This window comes from Oncorhynchus clarkii, chromosome 26 (assembly GCF_045791955.1).
Source record: "Oncorhynchus clarkii lewisi isolate Uvic-CL-2024 chromosome 26, UVic_Ocla_1.0, whole genome shotgun sequence".
In the NCBI taxonomy this organism is placed as follows: Eukaryota; Metazoa; Chordata; class Actinopteri; order Salmoniformes; family Salmonidae; genus Oncorhynchus; species Oncorhynchus clarkii.
In genome coordinates, this window is record NC_092172.1 from 25,737,052 (window position 1) to 25,757,051 (window position 20,000).

The 20,000-nt window shown below is 44.2% G+C and overlaps 1 protein-coding gene across 3 annotated transcripts in view; it reads right to left on the bottom strand.

Annotated features, from left to right (window-relative positions):
- Positions 1-6,396: 6,396 nt before the first annotated feature.
- The window catches only part of LOC139385085 (transcription initiation factor TFIID subunit 4-like), a 109,738-nt gene continuing 96,134 nt past the window's right edge, over positions 6,397-20,000 (bottom strand). For all 3 annotated transcript variants that reach the window (XM_071130133.1, XM_071130132.1, XM_071130131.1), the window contains one exon: positions 6,397-7,359. In XM_071130133.1, the coding sequence (XP_070986234.1) occupies positions 7,189-7,359 (171 nt within the window). In that variant the 3' untranslated portion in view covers positions 6,397-7,188. The remainder of the gene's footprint in view (positions 7,360-20,000) is intronic.

Below are 20,000 nucleotides of genomic sequence, written 5' to 3' on the forward strand. Positions count from 1 at the left end.
ACCTCCTATGGTGGGTGTTTCACTAAACATCACAAAAATCTTAATTTAAATGGGATGGGAGTCTAATTTGACACGAACCAACTCTCCTCTTGGTCCTAGTGTCCAGTGTCCTCTCTGTGGATGTCCACTGATTAAACAAGCCCCAGGACTTCTTCAGTCTTCAGTTTTTAAAGATGGTCAGGGTTAGTTAGTTTAGCTCCAAGAAGTCCAGAAGGCAGCACAGACCTCCTGGGGGGCCTCCCTCCCAATCAGGCTCCTCTTTGTTCTGACCTGCTACTGGCCTGGGCCCTTGTATCCAGTCGCCTCAAAGGGAATGGCCAACCAGGCCTTTCATGTTGCTGAGGGATGTGGGGCTTCAGAGCCCAGCGGGTCCCCCGGGCTCCCATGCACTCCCAGCTCCTCAGCAATGCCAGTAGAGACAAGGGTTGTGCCCCCCACTGCGTCATCACATTCCCAGACCCTTCTGTACAGAGCACCCTCCTAACGTTACCCCCATGGCTCACTGGACCGCACCGCACCAGACCAAACAATCATTCCCTCCCTACTTTATGTCCTCTGGTATCTCTAGATTCAACTTTACATCTGAAGGGAACCAGCTCAGTTCTCAATGGTTCTGAATAGTTACAGTATGTGGCAGCATTTAGCTCACCTTCATCAGTTCACTTCCCTGTTGACACAAGAGTAAAGCAACTCAACAATACCTCTTACAGGTGGCAGGTTCTCACAGATACCTCATTACATTACTGGGCCATCTCCTCTAACATATTGTATGTTTTCACACACACTCTCAGAAAAAAGAAGTGCTGTGCAGCACCATTTGTCCCTATAGTAGAACCCCCTGAAAGTTGGCTCCAGATCGAACCGTTTTGGGTTCCAAATAGAACCTGGATTCCAAATAGAACCTGTTAAAGGGTGCTATTTGGAACCAGAAATAGCTCTCCGATATTAAATGGTTCTATCTGGAACCTTTTTTCAGAGGGTTCCCCTACAGGGACACATGGTGCCACATAGCACTCTTTTTTTTTGAGAGTGTACCATTTTCTTTTAGTAATTTGTGGTCAGTAAGTTGGTAGACCAAAATTAACAAGGAGTCCTACCACTTTTCTGTGTGGTGTGAAGTCCAGAGACCGGAGGGCAGTTAGTTGTACAGTTGTTTGTATATTAAATTGTGATCAGGACTCTGGTTTTTACTGAGCCCTCGACAGTCTTAATAAAAAAGAGACCTCTAAGTCCTCTCACTCACTACGAAACAAAAATAATGAAAATAATTTCCAATTTGCAAGCATTATGTTGTGTACATATGGATTAAACACATTTCAAAAGGGTATACTTAAGGTACAAAATGTATATAATTGAAACTGTTTTAATAATTAGACTGTGATATTAAAGGGCATGTGTTCACTTACAGTGTGTCCATTTCATTTTTCTTGCATATTTGCGATAATAAAAGGATGTACTGTATATTTTCTGCCTCGTTCTGTCCTTTGTGTCATTTCTTGGATAATAGGGCGTTTTTTTCCTCCTTTCATCTGCACTAACACTGTCTCTTTCAAGAGGGAAAATACAGTACACATCATGCAGTTACATGTAAAACAGATCTCTTGTGGTTTCTTAGGTGGTCATGAACTTTTTCAGTTTGACCTGAAGTGAACTCTCAATATACTATAATATACTATAATCCCCCAGAAAAATGTGTCAGACCCTGCACAAACAAATCTTTGCAGTGCACCAGTTTAGTCCCTGCATGGTTATGTCCCTGCATGCTCCCAAATCCCTGCATCTGGACAACAAACACCAGAATCTGCTCCCAAATCCCTGCATCTGGACAACAAACACCAGAATCTGCTCCCAAATCCCTGCATCTGGACTACAAACACCAGAATCTGCTCCCAAATCCCTGCATCTGGACAACAAACACCAGAATCTGCTCCCAAATCCCTGCATCTGGACAACAAACACCAGAATCTGCTCCCAAATCCCTGCATCTGGACAACAAACACCAGAATCTGCTCCCAAATCCCTGCATCTGGACAACAAACACCAGAATCTGCTCCCAAATCCCTGCATCTGGACAACAAACACCAGAATCTGCTCCCAAATCCCTGGGTTTTGCACCGAGTTAAACATTTTGGTATTTTCAAAATGCTGCTGCCTAATTATTAGTAGAATCCGGAGGGGACTTCTTCTTGGTCTCTAACACTGGTACTTAACTCAATTTGTTCTTAGCATGTGTAATGCTAGTAAATGGATATGAAGTTGTACTTAGCATGTGTAATGCTAGTAAATGGATATGAAGTTGTACTTAGCATGTGTAATGCTAGTAAATGGATATGAAGTTGTACTTAGCATGTGTAATGCTAGTAAATGGATATGAAGTTGTACTTAGCATGTGTAATGCTAGTAAATGGATATGAAGTTGTACTTAGCATGTGTAATGCTAGTAAATGGATATGAAGTTGTACTTAGCATGTGTAATGCTAGTACATGGACATGAAGTTGTACTTAGCATGTGTAATGCTAGTAAATGGATATGAAGTTGTACTTAGCATGTGTTTTGCTAGTAAATGGATATGAAGTTGTACTTAGCATGTGTAATGCTAGTAAATGGATATGAAGTTGTACTTAGCATGTGTAATGCTAGTAAATGGATATGAAGTTGGTTTCATTAGTCAATTTCAGTTTGGGTACAACTAACTGTCTTGGAAAAACATTACTGTTGATTTTGTGGTTAGATTTAAATCATTAAGAGAAACTGATTACTATGAGTAGCTAACATACTAACCTGTTATATAGTACAGTAATTACAACACTTAAGCTACAGCTACACAATTTAAGTACAGCACTTTAATAAAGCTGTACTACCAAATCCAGCTGCTCTGCAAAACTACAGCACTGTACTGTATGGTATCAAGTGTAACTAAACATATTACAGATGGATATGGATATTATGGATATTCAAAGAAATTGTAGTCAAATCACAAAAGTCTGTGTCTGCTTAATTTAATAAACAGTTTATTTATTATTTTACAAAATAGGTACAAATACAGAAGTATGTTTTTCACACAAACAGGACATTTTCAGGATATGTACAGAGTTTACCAAAAATAACATAGTCCTAATAAACATGGTCCTGTAAACAATATTTACAAATTATCCATACATTAAAACATCTTCCAACTGGGTACATCAGTAATCCTTATATTTTGGCTAAAAAGCTGAAGTAGTAGAAATGTTCTCCTGTTAGTTAATTTATTTATCAGAAATCATACAAATAATTATTCAAATATTAACCACTGAACAAATAGGTATTTTTTGTGCTTCTTTTAAACTTCCATTTTTTCAACGATAAGTACTTTTGAGATAAAATTGCATTGCCTAAAATGTGGCAAATGAAATGCCAATGAAAAAAGAACTCAAAAGAAAAATATATAAATAGTTCAAAAATAAGTTTCCCTTTCAACACCAACTGACAATACTGTTTGATGTTTCCCTTTCAACACCAACTGACAATACTGTTTGATGTTTCCCTTTCAACACCAACTGACAATACTGTTTGATGTTTCCCTTTCAACACCAACTGACAATACTGTTTGATGTTTCCCTTTCAACACCAACTGACAATACTGTTTGATGTTTCCCTTTCAACACCAACTGACAATACTGTTTGATGTTTCCCTTTCAACACCAACTGACAATACTGTTTGATGTTTCCCTTTCAACACCAACTGACAATACTGTTTGATGTTTCCCTTTCAACACCAACTGACAATACTGTTTGATGTTTCCCTTTCAACACCAACTGACAATACTGTTTGATGTTTCCCTTTCAACACCAACTGACAATACTGTTTGATGTTTCCCTTTCAACACCAACTGACAATACTGTTTGATGTTTCCCTTTCAACACCAACTGACAATACTGTTTGATGTTTCCCTTTCAACACCAACTGACAATACTGTTTGATGTTTACCTTTCAACACCAACTGACAATACTGTTTGATGTTTCCCTTTCAACACCAACTTACAATACTGTTTGATGTTTACCTTTCAACACCAACTGACAATACTGTTTGATGTTTACCTTTCAACACCAACTGACAATACTGTTTGATGCTTAAGAGACTACGTTTCCCTTTCAACACCAACTGACAATACTGTTTGATGCTTAAGAGACTACGTTTCCCTTTCAACACCAACTGACAATACTGTTTGATGCTTAAGAGACTACGTTTCCCTTTCAACACCAACTGACAATACTGTTTGATGCTTAAGAGACTACGTTTCCCTTTCAACACCAACTGACAATACTGTTTGATGCTTAAGAGACTACGTTTCCCTTTCAACACCAACTGACAATACTGTTTGATGCTTAAGAGACTACGTTTCCCTTTCAACACCAACTGACAATACTGTTTGATGCTTAAGAGACTACGTTTCCCTTTCAACACCAACTGACAATACTGTTTGATGCTTAAGAGACTACGTTTCCCTTTCAACACCAACTGACAATACTGTTTGATGCTTAAGAGACTACGTTTCCCTTTCAACACCAACTGACAATACTGTTTGATGCTTAAGAGACTACGTTTCCCTTTCAACACCAACTGACAATACTGTTTGATGCTTAAGAGACTACGTTTCCCTTTCAACACCAACTGACAATACTGTTTGATGCTTAAGAGACTACGTTTCCCTTTCAACACCAACTGACAATACTGTTTGATGCTTAAGAGACTACGTTTCCCTTTCAACACCAACTGACAATACTGTTTGATGCTTAAGAGACTACGTTTCCCTTTCAACACCAACTGACAATACTGTTTGATGCTTAAGAGACTACGTTTCCCTTTCAACACCAACTGACAATACTGTTTGATGCTTAAGAGACTACGTTTCCCTTTCAACACCAACTGACAATACTGTTTGATGCTTAAGAGACAGGAACTATTTCTTTCTATACATTGGTAACACAGCGTTCTGTTTTTTTCTCATTGTTTAAGTAATAAAAAAAACAGTATATAATAGTGCTGTTAAAAAAAACTTAAATGAACATTAATTTCAAATGTTTCCCATTCAACAAATAAATGACAAAGCAACACAAGACAAGCTGCATAGAGGCTAGGCTATTCACAACCAACCAATAAGAGAAAGGCCATGTTAATAAGAGGATGGTCAGAAACAGGTGACAACACTGAGGCCTTGCAGAGTTGGACCCTAATGACAAGGATCTATAGCTACTGACAGAGAGGCAGTCGCCTCCCACCTCTCGTTCTAGAGAGAACATAAAAACATACAACTCTAAAAACATTGCAATGTCAATATTAGGCTTAAAGGAAGAATTCTCAAAACTGTACTTCAACAACTGTCCAGCTGCTCACACGTCTGATATGTGTTGTTAATAGTCTTGAAGTGAAACAGAGGAAACCCTACGATGGGAGCTGCTTGTTGAACGACCATACTGCACTCTGGGCGTTTGCTGAGGGTATGGACCTGGCTTCACAGAATAGGTTCTTCAGACAACCTAAAGTATTGTGGAAATGGGCACAAACAATGAGACAGATGGGCAACATCTAAATTCTACAGGGACATCTAGGAAAAAATAGTCTCTCAAGTCTCTCCATACATTTGGGTACAGAGAGACTACTGTGCATTGCTCAATGAGGGTGACTGGCCCGAATCCACCATATTGGTGGACTGTGGTAACTCTAATTATTGACCTGTTGGATTGGATGAGACAATCTGCATTGCATTAAAACAAAGTTTAGAAAGTGAAAGAATACAAAGAATACAATTTTTCCTAATGACAGTTAAATGTTACCTTTCAGGTATTTTACATTTGTTCATGTTTTTTAAGTGTACTGTATGTAAATTATAAAGTATTTTTGTCTGTAATGTCTTTTTCGTTTTGTGTCGGACCCCAGGTAGACTAGCTGTCGTCATGGCGTCAGCTAATGGGGATCCAAATAAAATAACATCATACCACATTTCAATGCACATGATTTTACAGAATATCTCAGTACTGAGTAATTAACATTACATGTGGTAAAAATATCATACATGCTGTTTAAAAGTATTCAAAATGACTATTTACATTTAAAGAGCTTGATTTCTGTTATGCTGTAATCCATTTTCTGAAGATAAACTTTCCAAAAAGCTGCTCTGGTAAGTTTCTGGTATAAAGAATCAGACCACTCTATGACTTGTTAGTTTTGTGTGACCATATTCACTGAAATATGTTCAACAAATACATTCTAGAGAATATTGTAGACTGTATTAAGTTCAGAATAGGATTATTTTAAAGAAAATCACTTTGAGATGGTTCATTGAGTATTTCGTCTGGGACATCAAATTTACAACTGACATGGAAAAAGTACTGGCTCAACCCATTTCTCCTTAAAAACCCAGTCCCAATAATACCCAAGGAGTTTGCATCACCATGGCCTTAAAGTCAACACACTAAATACATATACACTGAGTGTACAAAACATTAAGAACACCTGCTCTTTCCATGACATAGACTGACCAGGAGACTGCGGGTGAAAGCTATGATCCCTTATTGATGTCACTTGTTAAATCCACTTCAGTCAGTTTAGATGAAGGGGAGGAGACAGGTTAAAGAAGGATTTTTGAGACATGGATTGTGTATGTGTGCCATTCAGAGGGTGAATGGTCAAAACAAAAGATTTAAGTGCCTTTGAACAGGGTATGGTAGTAGGTCCCAGGCGCACCGGTTTATGTCAAGAACTGCAACGCTGCTGGGTTTTTCACACTCAACAGTTTCCCGTGTGTATCAAGAATGATCCACCACCAAAAGGACATCCAGCCAACTTGACAACTGTGGGAAGCATTGGAGTCAACATGGGCCAGCATTCCTGTGGAATACTTTCGACACCTTGTAGAGTCAATACCCGGACAAACTGAGTTGTTCTGGGGGCAAAAGGCAAATATTAGGAAGGTGTTCTTAATGTTTGGTACTCAGTGTATTTATCATGAAGCTAAAACAGATAAAGACACATACAAGATATTTTAGTGAGTTTTTTCTCTCGCCTTTAAATCAAAAGTTACGTTAATATCAACATCACAACAGACACTGAGCTGAAACATCTGACCCGATTGAAGGCACGTTGCAGGGGTAGAAGGAGATGGTAAGGGAGAGAGAGGAGGGTGCTGGGAGAGAGAGGAGGGTGCTACTTGAGCAGAGCCCGGTAGAGCAGAAGTGAGTGGGCTGTCTCTCTCTCCTGCTCCATGTAGAAGATGAAGTCCCTGAGGTTGACGCGGGTGATGCGTTGACGTTGCCGCTGTGACGACGTGGAGGGGGAGGAGGCGGCACCCGGCGACCCCACTGAGCTGCCTGATACCTGGGGAGAGAGAGAGAGGACAGGGGGTGAGTCCTGGGACAACAGATCCATCTCAACATCATGTACACCTGAGGACAGAGAGAGGAGAGGGGCAGAGGGTCTGCTCCAAGGCAAGCGGCTGTAGGTGGCTGGTAAGAATTAAATAACCAATTAAAGTTAAAAATGTTTTGGTTGACACTCAAACAGACAGAGAGAAGAGCCATGGCGAAGAGCCAGAGAGAAGAGACAGAGAGAAGAGCCAGAGAGAAGAGACAGAGAGAAGAGACAGAGAGAAGAGACAGAGAGAAGAGCCAGAGAGAAGAGACAGAGAGAAGAGCCAGAGAGAAGAGACAGAGAGAAGAGCCAGAGAGAAGAGACAGAGAGAAGAGCCAGAGAGAAGAGCCAGAGAGAAGAGACAGAGAGAAGAGACAGAGAGAAGAGCCAGAGAGAAGAGACAGAGAGAAGAGACAGAGAGAAGAGACAGAGAGAAGAGCCAGAGAGAAGAGACAGAGAGAAGAGACAGATAGAAGAGACAGAGAGAAGAGACAGAGAGAAGAGCCAGAGAGAAGAGACAGAGAGAAGATACAGAGAGAAGAGACAGAGAGAAGAGCCAGAGAGAAGAGCCAGAGAGAAGAGACAGAGAGAAGAGCCAGAGAGAAGAGACAGAGAAGAGACAGAGAGAAGAGCCAGAGAGAAGAGACAGAGAGAAGAGCCAGAGAGAAGAGCCAGAGAGAAGAGCCAGAGAGAAGAGCCAGAGAGAAGAGACAGAGAGAAGAGCCAGAGAGAAGAGACATAGAGAAGAGACAGAGAGAAGAGCCAGAGAGAAGAGACAGAGAGAAGAGACAGAGAGAAGAGACAGAGAGAAGAGCCAGAGAGAAGAGACAGAGAGAAGAGACAGAGAGAAGAGCCAGAGAGAAGAGACAGAGAGAAGAGACAGAGAGAAGAGCCAGAGAGAAGAGACAGAGAGAAGAGACAGAGAGAAGAGACAGAGAGAAGAGACAGAGAGAAGAGCCAGAGAGAAGAGCCAGAGAGAAGAGACAGAGAAAAGAGACAGAGAAAAGAGACAGAGAGAAGAGACAAAGAGAAGAGCCAGAGAGAAGAGACAGAGAGAGGGGAAGATAAAGTAAGTAAGGGACAACATATCTCTAACATCAATATCATCCAATCATGACAAGGCTTTCAATACTGTGAACGCCTTCAATGCTCTGTGTCTAAGTCACCCAACCGGTTGAAGATATACCTTGACTGTTTCCCATGTCTAAAAATGAACACATCCTTGTTTACAGTGAAATGCTGAATAGAACAGACCTTACAGTGAAATGCTGAATAGAACAGACCTTACAGTGAAATGCCGAATAGAACAGACCTTACAGTGAAATGCTGAATAGAACAGACCTTACAGTGAAATGCCGAATAGAACAGACCTTACAGTGAAATGCTGAATAGAACAGACCTTACAGTGAAATGCCGAATAGAACAGACCTTACAGTGAAATGCCGAATAGAACAGACCTTACAGTGAAATGCCGAATAGAACAGACCTTACAGTGAAATGCCGAATAGAACAGACCTTACAGTGAAATGCTGAATAGAACAGACCTTACAGTGAAATGCTGAATAGAACAGACCTTACAGTGAAATGCTGAATAGAACAGACCTTACAGTGAAATGCTGAATAGAACAGACCTTACAGTGAAATGCCGAATAGAACAGACCTTACAGTGAAATGCCGAATAGAACAGACCTTACAGTGAAATGCCGAATAGAACAGACCTTACAGTGAAATGCTGAATAGAACAGACCTTACAGTGAAATGCTGAATAGAACAGACCTTACAGTGAAATGCTGAATAGAACAGACCTTACAGTGAAATGCCGACTAGAACAGACCTTACAGTGAAATGCTGAATAGAACAGACCTTACAGTGAAATGCTGAATAGAACAGACCTTACAGTGAAATGCTGAATAGAACAGACCTTACAGTGAAATGCTGAATAGAACAGACCTTACAGTGAAATGCCGAATAGAACAGACCTTACAGTGAAATGCTGAATAGAACAGACCTTACAGTGAAATGCCGAATAGAACAGACCTTACAGTGAAATGCCGAATAGAACAGACCTTACAGTGAAATGCCGAATAGAACAGACCTTACAGTGAAATGCCGAATAGAACAGACCTTACAGTGAAATGCCGAATAGAACAGACCTTACAGTGAAATGCCGAATAGAACAGACCTTACAGTGAAATGCCGAATAGAACAGACCTTACAGTGAAATGCCGAATAGAACAGACCTTACAGTGAAATGCCGAATAGAACAGACCTTACAGTGAAATGCCGAATAGAACAGACCTTACAGTGAAATGCCGAATAGAACAGACCTTACAGTGAAATGCCGAATAGAACAGACCTTACAGTGAAATGCCGAATAGAACAGACCTTACAGTGAAATGCCGAATAGAACAGACCTTACAGTGAAATGCCGAATAGAACAGACCTTACAGTGAAATGCCGAATAGAACAGACCTTACAGTGAAATGCCGAATAGAACAGACCTTACAGTGAAATGCCGAATAGAACAGACCTTACAGTGAAATGCCGAATAGAACAGACCTTACAGTGAAATGCCGAATAGAACAGACCTTACAGTGAAATGCCGAATAGAACAGACCTTACAGTGAAATGCTGAATAGAACAGACCTTACAGTGAAATGCTGAATAGAACAGACCTTACAGTGAAATGCCGAATAGAACAGACCTTACAGTGAAATGCCGAATAGAACAGACCTTACAGTGAAATGCCGAATAGAACAGACCTTACAGTGAAATGCCGAATAGAACAGACCTTACAGTGAAATGCCGAATAGAACAGACCTTACAGTGAAATGCCGAATAGAACAGACCTTACAGTGAAATGCCGAATAGAACAGACCTTACAGTGAAATGCCGAATAGAACAGACCTTACAGTGAAATGCCGAATAGAACAGACCTTACAGTGAAATGCCGAATAGAACAGACCTTACAGTGAAATGCCGAATAGAACAGACCTTACAGTGAAATGCCGAATAGAACAGACCTTACAGTGAAATGCCGAATAGAACAGACCTTACAGTGAAATGCCGAATAGAACAGACCTTACAGTGAAATGCTGAATAGAACAGACCTTACAGTGAAATGCCGAATAGAACAGACCTTACAGTGAAATGCTGAATAGAACAGACCTTACAGTGAAATGCTGAATAGAACAGACCTTACAGTGAAATGCTGAATAGAACAGACCTTACAGTGAAATGCTGAATAGAACAGACCTTACAGTGAAATGCGGAATAGAACAGACCTTACAGTGAAATGCTGAATAGAACAGACCTTACAGTGAAATGCCGAATAGAACAGACCTTACAGTGAAATGCCGAATAGAACAGACCTTACAGTGAAATGCCGAATAGAACAGACCTTACAGTGAAATGCTGAATAGAACAGACCTTACAGTGAAATGCTGAATAGAACAGACCTTACAGTGAAATGCTGAATAGAACAGACCTTACAGTGAAATGCTGAATAGAACAGACCTTACAGTGAAATGCCGAATAGAACAGACCTTACAGTGAAATGCCGAATAGAACAGACCTTACAGTGAAATGCTGAATAGAACAGACCTTACAGTGAAATGCTGAATAGAACAGACCTTACAGTGAAATGCTTACTTTACAAGCCCTTACTTCAGTTTTAACAAAGTAAAACCCTCTCGTAGAGTAAGAGAACGAGATCAACACTGATTTTAATAAAGTCCAGAACATTACGTGCATTCTAGTAAACAAAGAAATTATGTATAGCATTACATTGCACTTAAACTAGCAGAATGTGAAGATAATGAAAACATTCTTGATGTACTCAGACTGAGGGGGAAGACATTCATATTTAACTGTCTTTATAGCTCATTATATCGCCCTGGAAATGAACACATTTTGAGCTGACTTTTCCATTCTGAAAAGGAACTCCTTGTTTGTTCAATTCTATGCAAAGAATTATATTAAAATATAGAATGAGTGTATACAGAACCCTGATATAAATCACAGACAATCGTTTACATTTCCAAATGAAAAACATCAGGTGGCAAATCCACCAAAATGCCCACTCAGCCATTTCCGTGAGGAACTCCCCATAACACCCTCCCACAAATACATTGATTGCACCACTCTATAAACATACAGTTGTATAGACAGAGCCTAATTGCAAGCATATGAAAGGTATGGATTTACAGGACCCAAGACCACAGTGCAGTTGTACAAACTCACCCTATAGACGTTGTATACATGACAGTATCTAGCTTCAAATACCCTGCAAACCCCTGTAGAGTAATGGTGGCCACAGCCTCCCCGTAGTCTCAAGGTGCGTCCCAAATAGAACCTTATTCCCTATAGAGTGCACTATAGTACTCATAGGGCTGTGGTCAAAAGTTATTCCCTATAGAGTGCACTATAGTACTCATAGGGCTGTGGTCAAAAGTTATTCCCTATAGAGTGCACTATAGTACTCATAGAGCTCTGGTCAAAAGTTATTCCTTATAGAGTGCACTATAGTACTTTGGTCAAAAGTTATTCCCTATAGAGTGCACCATAGTACTCATAGTGCTTTGGTCAAAAGTTATTCCCTATAGAGTGCACTATAGTACTCATAGGGCTCTGGTCAAAAGTTATTCCCTATAGAGTGCACTATAGTACTCATAGAGCTCTGGTCAAAAGTTATTCCCTATAGAGTGCACTATGGTACTCATAGTACTCTGGTCAAAAGTTATTCCCTATAGAGTGCACTATAGTACTCATAGAGCTCTGGTCAAAAGTTATTCCCTATAGAGTGCACTATAGTACTCATAGGGCTCTGGTCAAAAGTTATTCCCTATAGAGTGCACTATAGTACACATAGAGCTCTGGTCAAAAGTTATTCCCTATAGAGTGCACTATAGTACTTTGGTCAAAAGTTATTCCCTATAGAGTGCACTATAGTACTCTGGTCAAAAGTTATTCCCTATAGAGTGCACTATAGTACTCATAGAGCTCTGTTCAAAAGTTATTCCCTATAGAGTGCACTATAGTAGTCTGGTCAAAAGTTATTCCCTATAGAGAGCACTATAGTATAAAATGGCGCCGGAGAAGAGGGCTGACGTTTTACGTGTTTTGTTTTTTGTTTGCAACTTATTTTTTTAAACTTATTTTGTACATAATGTTGCCGCTACCGTGTCTTATGACTGAAAATAACTTCTGGACATCAGGACAGCGATTTCTCACCACGGACTGGCAGAATCCTTTTTGATATACTGCTTTCTCGGGAACAGGCCCAGATACCCGTGATTTGCGTGAAGAGGAGGTGGAGAAAAAGGGACCAGAGGGCGAGCTGCCTCTTGAAATTCGTAGGCGATCGAATAAACCCCCACTTCCTTCCATTCTGCTAGCAGACGTGAAATCTGGAGAATAAAATCGATGACCTGCGCGGAAGATTAAACTACCAACAGTCATTCAAAACTGTAATATCTTATGCTTCAGGGAGTTGTGGCTGAACGACGACACTATCAACATACAGCTGGCTGGTTATACGCTACACCGGCAGGATAGAACAGCGGCGTCTGGTAAGATAAGGGGCGGCGGACTATGCATTTTTGTAAATAACAGCTGGTGCATGATATCTAAGGAAGTCTCGAGCTATTGCTCACCTGAGATAGAGTGTCTCATGATAAGCTGTAAACCACAATATCTACCTAGAGAGTTTTCATCTGTATTTTTCGTAGCTGTTTACATACCACCACAGACTGAGGCTGGCACTAAGACAGCATTGAAGGAGCTGTATTCTGTCATAAGCAAACAAGAAAGCGCTCACCCAGAGGCGGCGATCCTAGTAGCCAGGGACTTTAATGCAGGGAAACTTAAATCTGTTTTACCAAATTTCTATCAGATTGTCAAATGTGCAACCAGAGGGAAATAAACTCTGGACCACCTTTACTCCACACACAGGAAATAATACAAAACTCTCCATCGCCCTTCATTTGGAAAATCTGACCATAATTCTATCCTCCTGATTCCTGCTTACAAGCACCAGTGACTAGATCAATAAAAAGTGGTCAAATGAAGCAGATGCTAAGCTACAGGACTGTTTTGTTAGCACAGACTGGAATATGTTCCGGGATTCTTCCGATGGCATTGAGGAGTACACCACATCAGTCATGGCTTCATCAATACGTGCATCGATGACATCGTCCCCACAGTGACCGTACGTACATGCCCAACCAGAAGCCATGGATTACAGGCAACATCGGCACTGAGCTAAAGGCTAGAGCTGCCGCTTTCAAGGAGCAGACTCTAACCCGGAAGCTTATAAGAAATCTCGCCCACCGACGAACCTGCAAACAAGCAAAGCGTCAATACAGGACTAAGATCGAAGCGTACTACACCGGCTCGTCGCAAAACATTACAGACTACAAAGGGAAGCACAGACGAGAGCTGCCCAGTGACACGAGCCTACCAGACGAACAAAACTACTTCTATGCCTGCTACGAGGCAAATAACACTGAAACATGCATGAGAGCACCAGCTGTTCCGGAAGACTGTGTGAACACACTCTCCGCAGCCAATGTGAGTAAGACCTTTAAATAGATCAACATTCACAAGGCTGCAGGGCCAGACGGATTACAAGGACGTGTACTGCGAGCATGCGCTGACAAACTGGCCAGTGTCTTCACTGACTTTATCAACCTCTCCCTGTCCGAGTCTGTAAAACCAACATATTTTTGTGTGTGAATTTTACCCCCCTTTTCTCCCCAATTTCGTGTTATCCATTTGTTAGTAGCTACTATCTTGTCTCATCGCTACAACTCCCGTACGGGCTCGGGAGAGACGAAGGTCGAAAGTCATGCGTCCTCCGATACACAACCCAACCAAGCCGCACTGCTTCTTAACACAGCGCGCATCCAACCCGGAAGCCAGCCGCACTAATGTGTCGGAGGAAACACCGTGCACCTGGCAACCTTGGTTAGCGTGCACTGCGCCCGGCCCGCCACAGGAGTCGCTGGTGCGCGATGAGACAAGGATATCCCTACCGGCCAAACCTTCCCTAACCCGGACGACACTAGTCCAGCATCTCTGGTAGCAAAGCTGGCGCCCTTAACTGCCCTTAACCACTGCGCCACCCGGGAGGCTAAAACCAACATATTTTAAGCAGACCACCATAGTGCCTGTGCCCAAGAACATTAAGGTAACCTGCCTAAATGTCTACCGACCGTAGCACTCACGTCTGTAGCCATGAAGTGCTTCGAAAGGCTGGTCATGCCTCACATCAACACCATTATCCCAGAAACCCTAGACCCACTCCAATTTGCATTCCGCCCCAACAGATCCACAGATGATGCAATCTCTATTGCACTCCACACTGCCCTTTCCCACCTGGACAAAAGGAACACCTATATGAGATTGCTATTCATTGACTACAGCTCAGCATTCAACACGATAGTGCCCTCAAAGCTCATCACTAAGCTAAGGACCCTGGGACTAAACACCTCCCTCTGCAACTGGATCCTGGTCTTCCTGACGAGCCGCCCCCAGGTGGTAAGGATAGGTAACAACACATCTGCCACGCTGATCCTCAACACAGGGGCCCCTCAGGGGTGCGTGCTCAGTCCCCTCCTGTACTCCCTGTTCACTCATGAGTGCACGGTCAGGCACGACTCCAACACCATCATTAAGTTTGCCAATGACACAACAGTGGTAGGCCTGATCACCAACAACGAAGAGACAGCCTATAGGGAGGTGGTCAGAGACCTGGCCGTGTGGTGCCAGGACAACAACCTCTCCCTCAACGTGATCAAGATAAGGAGATGATTGTGTACTACAGGAAAAAGAGGACCGAGCACGCCCCCATTCTCATCGACGGGGCTGCAGAGGAGCAGGTTGAGAGCTTCAAGTTCCTTGGTGTCCACATCAGCAACAAACAAACATGGTCCAAGCACACCAAGACAGTTGTGAAGAGGGCACGACAAAACCTATTCCCCCTCAGGAGACTAAAAAGATTTGGCATGGGTCCTCAGATCCTCAAAAGGTTCTACTGCTGCACTATCGAGAGCATCCTGACTGGTTGCATCACTGCCTGGTATGGCAACTGCTCGGCCTCCGACCGCAAGGCACTACAGAGGGTAGTGTGAACGGCACAGTACATCACTGGTACCAAGCTTCCTGCCATCCAGGACCTCTATACCAGGCTGTGTCAGAGGAAGGCCCTAAAAATTGTTGAAGATTCCAGCCACCCTAGTCATAGACTGTTCTCTCTACTACCGCACGGCAAGCGGTACCGGAGCGGCAAGTCTAGGACCAAGAGGCTTCTAACAGCTTCTACCCTCAAGCCATAAGACTACTGAACATCTAATCAAATGGCACCCAGACTATTTGATTTTCCCCCCCCTTTTACGCCGCTGCTACTCTCTGTTGTTGTCATCTATGCATAGTCACTTTAATAACTCCTGCATGTACATGTACATATTACCTCAACTAACCGGTGCCCCCGCACACTGACTCTGTAGTTATTCCCTATAGAGTGCACTATAGTACTCATAGAGCTCTGGTCAAAAGTTATTCCCTATAGAGTGCACTATAGTACTCATATGGCTCTGGGAAAAGTAGTGCTCTATATAGGGAATAGAGTTCCATTTGTCCCTTCCATGTCTCCCTCCACACATCTGTTCCTGTCAGTGATGTTGACAAGTCGGGAGGGCCAGTCGGGGTGGAGGTGCACACGGGACAGGCCTCTGTCTGTCTCCTCCGCCCCCAGGGTCCTCACTGGGAAGGAGCGCCCCTACCCTCACCCTGCCTGGCTCATCAGGCCAATCACGACTGACCACAGGTGAAAGATGGGCCTGCCCGCTGCCATGCCAATTACTGCCACTCACCCCACCGCCCTGCGACACAGCAACACACTCCACCAATCAAAGCCATCCATCCACCTGGACAGACGGGGGGGCGCTGGCGTGGAGGGGTGAGGAGGGAGGTGGGGATGGGCAGTAGCCCTGGACATCACTACAAGCCCCTTGGTCTCGTGGTCTGGAGCTCCCAGAATGCCTCACTCAGCTCCTGTGCGGACCCAGTTCATGGCGAGCCTCAGCCTGGGTAAGTGATCCAAATACAGGGAGAAAGGTCAGCCTGCTGCCAGCGAGCCAAGCTGATTTCACTTAGCTAACGCAGCAGCGTCTCAGGCAGCCTCTTCTCTTCCTCCTCCCCTCATCTTAATAAGCCTCTGCAACCTGCCAGCAACCCAAACACACGGTCTGTTGTTGTCTGTATCTATGGAGACCAATCCCTCTTTCAAATGCATGTTGACTCATGTTAAGGGGGAAAATAGGAAAATACACTCACAAACACAAAACAAAGCAGATGGCTGAGTGTCAGATATAAGGAGAGGCGAGAAGTCAAAACACCACGTTTTTCCCGTCAACAGCAATTATATAGTAATGGTGTCTGACATTAAATGAACGGCAGAATGGCACGCTTCGTAAGGTCACCGTGGAGAGAGAGATAGAGAGAGAGAGAGAGAGAGAGAGAGACAGACAGAGAGAGTTCGTCTTTGCAAAATCGTCTTTGCTGCTGAGAAAGATCCACGAGCCAAAAAGCAGCATCTGTCATTTTATCTGTGATGGGTGCTGCGAGGCATTATGTCACATGACATATCCATCCTGCAACACACACAGGGATACCTCGATACATCCTTTCAGACGTTCCAGTTGTTTGGTGCCCTGAGACACACAGACAGACAGAGCTGTGGAGAACCTGAGGAGAGGACAGGGGGCTGAGAGGAGAGGTGACTATAGACTGGATACTCTAGAGAAGGGCCCCAGTCCGTTAACACTGGCTACAGCCCTTACCGCCTCACCTCCACACTCTAACATGAGTTGGATAGACACACTGCAGTTCACCCTGGCTGGGAGAGGCCAGGGAGCCTGGGTGTGCATGTACATGCAGAAACACACAACTGACATGATGTGCATAGTGTTCACTCAGTATCATTATGGCGCCTACATATTTCAGCACACAAACTGATCAGGAAGACAGCAAGAGGATGCTTACCCTCATTTAGATATTTGTCCTCCATACACTGCTGTGTTATTCACTCATTACTATAGGATAGTATCTATACCATAAAGGGAGGATTTCTTTCTTCCACTGTAAGGAAATGGTGAGCTCAGGTCAGTCTACCTTCAATATTTTCTATCTTCCCTAATCTACTGTTCAACCTTGGGTGCAGAGAAAGCCACGATTAGTCCCCACTTTACTAAATTTACTCTTGATTAATAATGTATGTTCTCTCTCTCTCTCTCTCTCTCTCTCTCTCTCTCTCTCTCTCTCTCTCTCTCTCTCTCTCTCTCTCTCTCTCTCTCTCTCTCTCTCTCTCTCTCTCTCTCTCTCTCTCTCTCTCTCTCTCTCTCTCTCTCTCTCTCTCTCCTCTCCTCTCCTCTCCTCTCCTCTCCTCTCCTGGCTAATTGTCTGGTGGTGTTGAAGCTCCTAGGTGTCTTAGGAATTAGCATTTGGTCCTTTATTGTTTAGGGTCTTTCTGCTGATCAGCAGCTTTGAACTTGAGTGGCACTGGGCCTTGATGCTGGAGCCAATATTGGATTTGGCTCAGGTCACACCTTAGGGCTGAGGGTTAATGGCCCACTTTTCCTTGCATACACACAGCTCTACACAGCCCAGAGAGGGTTGGTTGGCCCAGCAGAGCCAATACTGCTGGATCAGCACTCTGTAGAGAGGAGAGGAGGCTGCAGACAGGGGGCTGGGAGGAGAGGAGGCTGCAAACAGGGGATGGAAAAGAGGAGACTGCAGAAAGGGGGCTGGGAGGAGAGGAGGCTGCAGACAGGGGGCTGGGAGGAGAGGACGCTGCAGACAGGGGGCTGGGAGGAGAGGAGGCTGCAGACAGGGGGCTGGGAGGAGAGGAGGCTGCAGACAGGGGCCTGGGAGGAGAGGAGGCTTACTGACAGGGGGCTGGGAGGAGAGGAGGCTGCAGACAGGGGGCTGGGAGGAGAGGACGCTGCAGACAGGGGGCTGGGAGGAGAGGAGGCTGCAGACAGGGGGCTGGGAGGAGAGGAGGCTGCAGACAGGGGGCTGGGAGGAGTGGAGGCTGCAGACATGGGGCTGGGAGGAGAGGAGGCTGCAGACAGGGGCCTGGGAGGAGAGGAGGCTTACTGACAGGGGGCTGGGAGGAGAGGAGGCTGCAGACAGGGGGCTGGGAAGAGAGGAGGCTGCATACAGGGGGCTGCGAGGAGAGGAGGATGCAGACAGGGGCTGGGAGGAGAGGAGGCTGCAGACAGGGGGCTGGAAGGAGAGGAGGCTGCAGACAGGGGTCTGGGAGGAGAGGAGGCTGCAGACAGGGGTCTGGGAGGAGAGGAGGTTGCAGACAGGGGGCTGGGAAGAGAGGAGGCTGCAGACAGGGGGCTGGGAGGAGAGGAGGCTGCAGACAGGGGGCTGGGAGGAGAGGAGGCTGCAGACAGGGGGTGGGAAGAGAGGAGGCTGCAGACAGGGGTCTGGGAGGAGAGGAGGCTGCAGACAGGGGTCTGGGAGGAGAGGAGGATGCAGACACGCGTACACACACAGACAGACAAAAGTGCATATGCACACAGCAGTCTGCACAATTTCTCCAACATGGGAAAGTCATCTAATGTGTGTGTTTCACATTCTGGGAAAAAATCTGTAAGGTCAAGAAATAGCTTGGCTATGTGGGCTGTATGTACATATTAACCTACAACTTACATGTTAAACCCTCCCTTTCATAAAGCCTGAACCTCAAGGCAACAAAAATAATCTCTGACTTACAAACAGACTTACAACGAAACCTCTTTATTGACAAGCTAAACCAGGAGTTATTGTGACAAGGCACAACCAGACATTAACAGTACAACAGTCATGACTGTGGCTGACCGGCTGTGCAACTGGGAACATGTAATGGGGGACCAGTGGTCAGACGGTGGTGAAAGGGTTAGTGAGTGTGTTAGTCCCTCTTAGTCAAAGAGCCCGACCCGCCGCCCTGCTCTGTGAAGTTAGGAAAGGCCCTCCCATCACCACCGTACCGACTGACTGACTGTGTGCCAGGAACACAAAGCTTTCCCACATGTTCACCTCCACGCTGCATTTCATCCAGGGAACGCTCCTCTCCTCCTCTCTTCCCTCCCTCCCTCAGTTCTGTTTATAGTGTGTAGCCCAGCCGTGGGAGTGCAGTCCCTCTCTCTCCACGCTCGGTCTGCACTCTCCGTCTGCACAACAGCCTCTCCCTCTCTCCTACGGCAGCCATTAATCAGCAACAGAGCCCCTCTCTCTTTCTCACCCTCCATTTCTTTCTCCCTCTCTCTCACCCACTCTTTTCTCTGTCCCCATCTCCCTCTATCTTTCTCTCTTTCTTTCTCTCCCCTACACGCCCACAGACATGCTGGATGAGGCCATTTTGAAAGAGTTAACAGATGTCGGCTGATTTGCCCCGGGCCCTTTGACATCGCCCAAGTGATGTATTTGATGTGGAGTTTATTCAGCTCTAATAAACGTATAAAGAATTAGAATAATAATTCACAGATGTACCATACACCAGATTATATGCCGGAGCCACTCTTTGAATCACGAAGAGAAGGCAAGCCAAGATTAACAGA